This window comes from Staurois parvus, unplaced genomic scaffold (assembly GCF_062004578.1).
Source record: "Staurois parvus isolate SC_StPar_1 unplaced genomic scaffold, SC_StPar_1.0 ptg000223l, whole genome shotgun sequence".
NCBI lineage: Eukaryota > Metazoa > Chordata > Amphibia > Anura > Ranidae > Staurois > Staurois parvus.
In genome coordinates this window covers 366744-376222 of record NW_028318019.1, presented here as the reverse complement: position 1 = coordinate 376222, position 9479 = coordinate 366744, and the positions used below count along the sequence as shown (strand labels likewise).

General features: G+C 44.9%; 1 protein-coding gene across 1 annotated transcript; it reads left to right on the top strand.

Annotated features, from left to right (window-relative positions):
* Positions 1-3569: 3569 nt before the first annotated feature.
* LOC149460637 (uncharacterized) lies at positions 3570-8765 on the top strand. The gene is made up of 3 exons (XM_089679383.1): positions 3570-3720; positions 3836-3977; positions 6634-8765. Exons 1-3 carry the CDS (start codon positions 3586-3588, stop codon positions 7626-7628), a joined length of 1272 nt encoding a protein of 423 aa, XP_089535509.1. The 5' UTR covers positions 3570-3585; the 3' UTR covers positions 7629-8765.
* Positions 8766-9479: the final 714 nt, after the last annotated feature.

Below are 9479 nucleotides of genomic sequence, written 5' to 3'. Positions count from 1 at the left end.
ATCCCGTGTAGGTAGGGAACCATGACCACACCTTATCACCCATCCCATGTAGGTAGGGAACCATGACCACACCTTATTCCCCATCTCGTGTAGGTAGGGAACCATGACCACACCTTATCACCCATCCCGTGTAGGTAGGGAACCATGACCACACCTTATCACCCATCCCGTGTAGGTAGGGAACCATGACCACACCTTATTCCCCATCCCGTGTAGGTAGGGAACCATGACCACACCTTATTCCCCATCCCGTGTAGGTAGGGAACCATGACCACACCTTATCACCCATCCCGTGTAGGTAGGGAACCATGACCACACCTTATCACCCATCCCGTGTAGGTAGGGAACCATGACCACACCTTATCACCCATCCCGTGTAGGTAGGGAACCATGACCACACCTTATCACCCAGCCAGTGCCATTAGTACAGTGTCAGTATATAGAATGTTTCACTGATCACTGTATTCCTGCCACTAGTGACATCACATAGTGTCAGGGTCAGTAAGCCCCTCCCAGCCAGGGTCAGCTGGCGTTAGATTGGCCGCACACTGTCGCACTCACGCTATAGGTCGCTGATCACCGCCATTACTAGTATAGTGTTTGTACGGATCAATATATTGATCATGAACAGAACTATACTAGTGCCGGCTTTGTATAGTGTCCCCAATACTCAGTGTTAGCCGGATCGGCCCGGTCACTGCCAGCACTAGTGTTCAGCCCCTCCACTGTTCTTCACAGAAGATTTGTACCAATTGTGGGCCAAGGCAATTTATACACCACAATACATGGCGACACCCAAATTCAGCTCTTGTCACACAATTCACATGGAACTCTATCACCGTTTATGAAATTAAAACTTTTTTGGGCCGAACCCCCAACATGGACATTACAGAAAAGAATGAATTGCAGTCATATTGGTCCGCAGACCCGATTCATGGTATGTCCGTGTTCTCTGCTGGTACATATATGTCCAACATGGACCAGCAATGTACTGGAACGTCGCTGGACTTGGAGTGGTTATACCGGGAGGATGCTTGCAGCTACAGGCACCATTCTAGTGCTGGTTTATTAGCTGGTGGTCGGCTTTCATGTAAAAGTAATCCTAGTGGCCAATTAGCTGCAGAATTGTTTTTACCATCATTTTAAATGATTTCCTATAGCAGCAAATCTGATGAGATGAATGAAGTGGGTATAAAGTGGAAGCAGTGGATCTGCAGGGAGCAGCATCTTGAGCACAAAGCACTTTATGTTGTGGATGGATTTGAACACGGTTCAGTTTCCTTCATTTATTGATAAACCCCATAAGACCAATGAAGTGGGTGTAAAGTGGAAGCAGTGGATGTGCAGAGAATAGGATTTGGAGCCCCGAGCTCTTTATCTCTGAATGTCTCCACATATTTGTAGTGTATTTGTGATGATTTCTGTGCACACACAATAGGACAGCGCTGTGACACATAATGCTCTTCTAGATGACAGGGAATCCTTCCCTTTGTTACAGCAGCAGTCCGCTAGAAGGTTTTTGTAGGTTTGGAGTTGTTACACATAGCGCGGGTTTTATCCATTTATAGTGATGACATCATTGCCCAAATCTGGGGGTCACCAGCCATTTCCACCCTTTACTCCCAGCTGGGGGGCTTTGTATCCATATACCAGATGTTCTACAGGACTAAATCTGCAATCAATGTTACTGCAAAATCAAAGGGGCCAAAACCCCTCCCCCGAGCAGTCATATATTTCTGTCCCCCTTGGTGGGAGTGGAGGTGACCCCTCTATAAGGATCTACAGTCCATACACACCCAGCACAAGGCCGGGGTCACACTACCAGACGCTTCTCGGGGCTGCAGTTCCTCTGAGCTCCACAAGGTGGGGATCTCACTTCTACCCAGACAGATAGTCTCTATGGAAGACAGGAAGTGATGTCAGGTACAGACAGGAAGTGATGTCTGGGATAGACAGGAAGTGATGTACTTTTAAACACAGGAAGTTCTGGGTGAGAGGTGAGGCAGCAGGAAGCAGAGAGGAGACATTGGTGGAAGTGGCAGCAGAGGAGGTAATAAGATGTTGTTATTATTATACAGGATTTATGGCGCCAACAGTTTGCTCAGCACTTTACAATATAAGGGGCAGAACATCCCCCCACTTCCGGGGCCGGAACATTCTCCTCATTGTGGAGATGTGTCACCTTCTCACCTCATCAGTCTATACTAATGGATTATACCACTTTTGTTAGTTGCAGGGGATGAAGAATCCTATGACATCACAATGACCTCATAGCTCCTCCTCCCAATGTCCCTCCATCCAGAGTCAGAGAATCCTATGGCATCACGCTGACCTCACAACTCCTCCTCCCAATGTCCCTCCATCCAGAGTCAGAGAATCCTATGACATCACGCTGACCTCACAGCTCCTCCCCCCAATGTCCCACCATCCAGAGTCAGAGAATCCTATGACATCACACTGACCTCACAGCTCCTCCTCCCAATGTCCCTCTATCCAGAGTCAGAGAATCCTATGACATCACACTGATCTCACAGCTCCTCCTCCCAATGTCCCTCCATACAAAGTCAGAGAATCCTATGACATCACACTGACCTCACAGCTCTTCCCCCCCAATGTCCCTCCATCTGACTTTTTTCTGAAGCTCTTAGGATGTGGGGCCCCTTGGTATCCTCACATGTAAAGTGGGACTGTTGGTCCTGCGTTGTATGTAATGACATCAGAATGCTGCAACAAGCCTATACCCTGCGTAGTGTGGGGGTCCTGTGGGGGGAATTATACCTCAGCCTGAAGTGGGGCTTTAATAAAATGGAGAGCTGAATGGAGAGGTGAGGAGGATTCTGGGAATATCATTTGATGTGACTATTTGTGTTCAGATGTAGAGTTTTCCTCCTGTGAAGTCTGGAGATCATATGACATCACATTGCCTCCACCTCCCTCCCTGATAGAAGAGAGAAAGAAGAAGAAGATTCTAGAAGTCACCAGAGAGATCACTGAGCTGCTGACAGGAGAGGTGAGCGGTGCCGGGAATTCTGGGACATTCTCCAGTAACAGACAAGGGATGTGTCTGGATGGTGACTGTATCATTGTGTGTGTCAGGTTCCTATAAGGTGTCAGGGTGTCACTGTCTATTTCTCCATGGAGGAGTGGGAGTATTTAGAAGGACACAAGGATCTCTACAAGGACGTCATGATGGACAATCAGCCGCCCCTCACATCACCGGGTAAGAGGAGACTTTATTGTAAAGGAGAGAGCAGTACGGAGGATCCACCTAGATCCCCCATCATCTGATAAACACATAGAAACAATGGATTCAGTCAGTGTGTGTGTTTCCTACAGATGGATCCAGTCATGGGAACCCACCAGAGAGATGTCCCCGTCCTCTGTATTCCCGGGATTCCACACAGGAAGGTCACACCATCCCTCACCATCATCAGGTAGATGATGACAATTATTGGTAGTTGTGATTTATACACAGCATGTTTGTTACAATGAATGTTTTATTATATCTTTCAGAGTGGAATCCTCGGGGATGATAATATTGATGTTAAAGAAGAGTATAAAGAGGAGGATGAGGAGTATGGAGTGATGGAGGAGTTTTCAGAAGGACACAAGGATATGATGGAGCCACCTAATACCAGGAACCCCCCAGAGAGATGTCCCCGTCCTCTGTATTCCCGGGATTCCACACAGGAAGGTCACATCATCCCTCATTGTTGCAAGGTTGGTGGGATGGAGCATCTAGAACATGGAACTGGCTTGTGGAGATGATGTGTGGAGTTCTTTTATGTGACCTTACATTTTACAGATAATATTTTCTCTCATTTCCTTGATTTAGAGTGGAGATCCAATCGATATAGAATTTGAGGTGAAATCAGAAGAAGAAGAGGCGTATGTGAGGGATGATCAGCAGTCTATGGAGGAGGATGGAATAACGGGGAAATTTATAGAGGAGGACACTCCTACAGAGATCAGCACAGGTGGGTCATGAACACTAAATCCATTCCTCCACCCATACTGCTCACTGATTGGTCCAGAGTAGGGCGGGGACTGGGTGATATCAGCCTGTAATCCCCTGGTCACTTTCCTGAGCTGTGTTCCCCGTCCTGTATTCCTGGATTTCTCTCGGATAATCTTCCTTCTCTGTGCTGCAGACACAATTTATGTCTCTAGACTGGATTTATGGAGGTTCTGGGGTTCAGCTGGCAGCAAAATGTTCATTTCACCATAAGTGTTACTTGACCTAGGCACCTGGGGTGTGTGCTTTGGGTCTTCTGCCCCATACCCGGGTCTAGTAAGATTTCTGACAGAACAATTCTCCCAGGGGACCTTCTCTGTTATCTGCTGGCTGTGCCGGGTGGAGGGATATGTCTGTAGTGTCTCAGACCCAAGTCACTGAGTGCAGTCTCAGGAGATGGGAGGCAGCGGTGTGGGACCTCTGCAACTTGTCTACAGTAAACATTTAAGCTTCCACTGATTACTGAATACCAATAATATGAGTCCTGACCCTTACACTCTATAATTTATATTGTACATTACATACTCCTGACCCCTGCACTATATACTCTATGTTGTACATTACATACTCCTGACCCCTGCACTATATACTCTATGTTGTACATTACATACTCCTGACCCCTGCACTATATACTCTATATTGTACATTACATACTCCTGACTTCTGCTCTCTATCTTCTTCCAACTGCTATATACAGTTGCAAGAAAAAGTATGTGAACCCCTTGGGATTACGTGGAGTTTTGCATGAATTGGGCATAAAATGTGCTCTGAACGTCATCTAAGTCACAACAATAGAAGAACACAGTCTGATGAACATAATACTACACAAACATTAGATGTTGCCATGGTTTAATTGCACATAACATGTAAACATTCACAGTGCAGGGAGGAAAAAGTATGTGAACCTTTGGACTTAATAACTGGTTGACCCTCCTTTGGCAGCAATAACCTCAACCAAACGTTTCCTGTAGTTGCAGATCAGACCTGCACAACGATCTGGAGTCATTTTGGACCACTCCTCTTCACAAAACTGTTTCAGTGTAGCAATATTCTTGGGATGTCTGGTGTGAATCGCTCTCTTAAGGTCATGCCACAGCATTTCAGTCGTGTTGAGGTCAGGGCTCTGACTGGGCCACTCCAGAAGGCGTATTCTGTGCTGTTGCAGCCATTGTTTTGTTGAATTACTTGTATGCTTTGGGTCATTGTCCTGTTGCATCACCCATCCTCTGCGGAGCTTCAGTTGGCGGACAGATGGTCGTACGTTTTCCTGAAAAATGTCTTGATAAACTCTGGAATTCATTTCCCATCAATGACAACAATCCGTCCAGGCCCTGAGGCAGCAAAGCAGCCCCAAACCATGATGCTCCCTCCGCCATGTTTCACAGTGGGGATGAAGTTTTGATGTTGGTGTGCTGTGCCTTTTTTTCTCCACACATAGTGTTGTGTGTTCTTCCCAAACAACTCAATCTTGGTTTTATCTGTCCACAGTATATTCTGCCAGTAGTGCTGTGGAACATCCAGGTGCTCTTTTACAAACTTCAAACGTGCTGCAATATTCTTTTTGGACAGCAATGGCTTCCTCCGTGGTGTCCTCCAATGTACTCCATTCTTGTTTAATGTTTTCCTTATTGTAGATGTGTCAACAAAAATGTTAGCATGTGCCAGAGATTTCTGTAGGTCTTTAGCTGACACTCTGGGATTCTCCTTTACCTCATGCAGCATTCTGCGCTGTGCTCTTGCAGTCATTTTTACAGGACGACCACGCCTAGGGAGAGTAGCAACAGTGCTAAACTTTCTCCATTTGTAGACAGTCTGTCTTACCATGGACACATGAACATCAAGGCTTTTGGAGATACTTTTGTAACCCTTTCCAGCTTCATGCAAGTCAACAATTCTTGATCGTAGGTCTTCTGAGAGCTCTTTTCTGCGAGGCATGGTTCACATCAGACAGTGCTTCTTGAAACCAGTAAACCCAAAACAGGTGTGTGTTTTTTAAGGGCAGGACAGCTGTCAGCAACACATCCAATATCATCACACTGATTGGAGTCAAGGTTGGCTCACTCCTGGCTCCAATTAGCTCAGGGAGAAGTCATTAAGCTAGGGCCTCACATACTTTTTCCTCCCTGCACTGTGAATGTTTACATGTTATGTGCAATTAAACCATGGCAACATCTAATGATTGTGTAGTATTATGTTCAGCAGACTGTGTTCTTCTATTGTTGTGACTTAGATGACGTTTAGAGCACATTTTATGCCCAATTCATGCAAAACTCCACGTAATCCCAAGGGGTTCACATACTTTTTCTTGCAACTGTATAAACATAGGAAAACATTGGGAAGATGGCGATGAGTGATAGAGGGGATGGGAACCCTCGTCCTATAATCCCCTCATCACTGTCCCTCCTATAAAAGACAGTTCTGGTTGTTTCCTCACTCTCTGACTAAGGTCCATGAATAAAGAAATGACCTGGTAGGAGATCAGAGGAGCCATTTCCTAGTTCCCTTGAGGGTGGAATTGTAAGCTCCTCAGAGACCAAGCTGCCTGATGTGGGCGGAGTCCTGGTTTGGGGGAACCAATCAGCTCCTGTCTAGTAATCCTCTTTGTCTTTGTATTTTAGTCCATGGCCGGGAGATGAGGAAAACCTCAGAGGATTGTCTCACTTTGTCTCCAGACTGGAAAGTAGAAGAAGAGGACATCACACAGTATAGTCCAGGAGAAAACCCGGCTCCCTCCAATGTCCATCCGGCACCACCCAGTGTAGATGGACCATCGGATTCCTCGTATCCTGAGGAACCTCAGACTGTGTGGGACCGGGCCGGCCTTCCAACAGGGAAGAGGTTCTCCTGTTCTGAATGCGGGAAGGGTTTCTGTTCTAAATCCAAACTTACTATGCATAAAAGATCTCACACATGTGAGAATCTGTATTCCTGTCCTGAATGCGGGAAATGTTTTGTAGAAATGTCAGATCTTGTCATACATCAGAGATCTCACACGGGGGAGAAGCCATATTCCTGTCCTGAGTGTTGGAAATCTTTTTCAGTGAAGTCTAATCTTTATAAACCTCAGAGATTGCACACTGGGGAGAAGCCATTTTCCTGTCCTGAGTGTGGGAAATGTTTTTCACAGAAGTCCTATCTTTACACACATCAGAGATCTCACACGGGGGAGAAGCCATATCCCTGTCCTGAGTGCGGGAAATGTTTTTCAGACAATTCCCATCTTTACAGACATCAGAGGCTGCACACGGGGGAGAAGCCGCATTTCTGTCCTGAGTGTGGTAAATCTTTTTCAGTGAAGTCACATCTTTATACACATCAAATTTCTCACACGGGGGAGAAGGCATATTCTTGTCCTGAGTGTGGGAAAAGTTTTTCAGGGAAGTCCCATCTTGACACACATCAGAGACTGCACACAGGCGAGAAGCCTTATTCCTGTTCTGAATGCGGGAAATGTTTTTCTGATAAGTCCAATCTTTACAAACATCAAAGATTGCACATGGGGGAGAAGCCGTATATCTGCCCTGAGTGTGGGAAATGTTTTTCAGTGAAGTCCAATCTTAAGAGACATCAGAGATCTCACACAGGGGAGAAGCCACTTTCCTGTCCTGAGTGAGGGAAATGTTCCTCACTGAAGTCTTGTCTTCCTGTACATCAGGGGTCCCACACAACCCTGGAGGTGTATTAGTGCCTTGAGTGCGGGAAATGTCTTCTAGATGAATGTTGCTGGACATCCTAGCTCTCATGTGGGGAAGAAGCACACCCTGATATACACCTCAGATATACTCCATGGCTGATCTTCATCATGGAAGAAACAGTTCATAACGAGATCAGAGGTCCCCAAAGACATGGACGAAGTGTGGGACCGGGTTTTCCATAGATGGCAGGAGAAGAATATAAATGGAGTCCTGCCCTGTGATTGGCTGAGTACATTTTGTGGTGGGAGATTTCACAAACAATTAAAGGTCTATTTTTAAACAAATTTTTGGACAAATGTGAGTAGCATGTGTCCAGCTGTGATGAATATCGGTTGTATTGTATTCATCCAGTGATGACATTAAGTATCATAGGAATTCGCTCATCTAGAAACTGAAAGCAGTTATTTTTTCAAATCATTATAAACTTTTTGACCAACTCAGTAAACAGTCTAATAGCATTTGTGTTTTACCACCATTCCCAGAGATGGAATGTACACGGCCATCAACGTGGGAATTGCTGGGAAAATCTGTTATGAAGAGACCCCTAAATGTCAGGAGACTTTCATTTAAGGAGTGGAAGTACACTATATTGCCCCAAGTATTGGGCCAGCCCTCCAATCATGTGACTCAGGTTTTCCAATCCCCTCCAATCATTGGATTCATGTGCTCCAATCCCCTCCATGACCACAAGTGTATACAATCAAGCCCCTAGGTGAAAGGATCTAGAGAACCTCCATTGTGTTGATGTACGACATTTTAAGTATTAAGTTAGGTTTTTGCAGATATATTTGAAGTTTAATGAAACTGTTTTAGTTTGCTCAAGGATGTATCAACAATGATAATATGACCCTGACATTGTCTTCGCCCGGCTATTTCTCAGAAAGCTAGCCAAAACAATTTGTACCAAGAAATGGATATGTCATGTTTCATGTGATTAGCTCATGATGGAAACTTACAAGTTACAGTTTTAGAACTCGCTCCCCCCCCCCTTATTATTTCTGTATCCTATATAATCTTAGTAATGTCTAATAAACTTTGAACATCTCTGAACATAAGCTGCCGTTATTTCCGTGTTCGAGGGGTGTTCCCAGAATTCTGCTGATAAACCAGGAATCTCTCCACAGACCGGGGGTCTCTGAGGGGAAAAGAAAATCATCCTTTCAGCTGAGGGCTTGGCCCGGGATGACCACCCACCTCACTTGGTAAGTAAACCTTTTGTCTTTTTATGACTAAAAGCTCTTTCTTGCCCTGTATTGAGGGAAGATCTTGAATCATTCTGTATTGTCTATATAGACCCGTGATAACCTGTAGCTGCTTTTGGTAAGCAGACTTAACTCTTTGGTAGAGTTACAATATAGTGCACTATAAAAAGAGTGTTTTTGGTAAAACACAGATTGTTCTTTGGTAGAACATAAAATAAATTGTTCTTTGGTAGAACACACTGTCCTTTGGTAGAACAGTGAAGAGATAACTTTTGGGAAGTTATCAAAAGGTTAATAAGTCTGTGGAGCAGATTCTGGTTTATCTGTCTTTTGTTTTTTCTTTCTGTCGCGTAGAAGTATAAGATAATTTGTTGTGTGGAACAAAATAAGATTATAAAGTAAGATAATCTTATCCACTGTCTAAATATGGGTCAAGGAGGTAGTTACCCACCAGGTCCCCCAGAAAAGGGAGAAAATTGTAAGGATTATGTTACTAGAGTTTATGGAATGGACTACTATTTAATAAATCCCTGGGTGGATTGTATGGCAGGCTGGAAAGAAGCTATG

Coding starts and splice junctions, on each gene's coding strand:
- LOC149460637 (XM_089679383.1), top strand. CDS start 3,586: ATGGAGGAGTTTTCAGAAGGACACAAGGATATGATGGAGCCACCTAAT. Junction 3,721..3,835: donor TCATCCCTCATTGTTGCAAG/GTTGGTGGGATG, acceptor TCCTTGATTTAG/AGTGGAGATCCAATCGATAT. Junction 3,978..6,633: donor TCCTACAGAGATCAGCACAG/GTGGGTCATGAA, acceptor TTTGTATTTTAG/TCCATGGCCGGGAGATGAGG.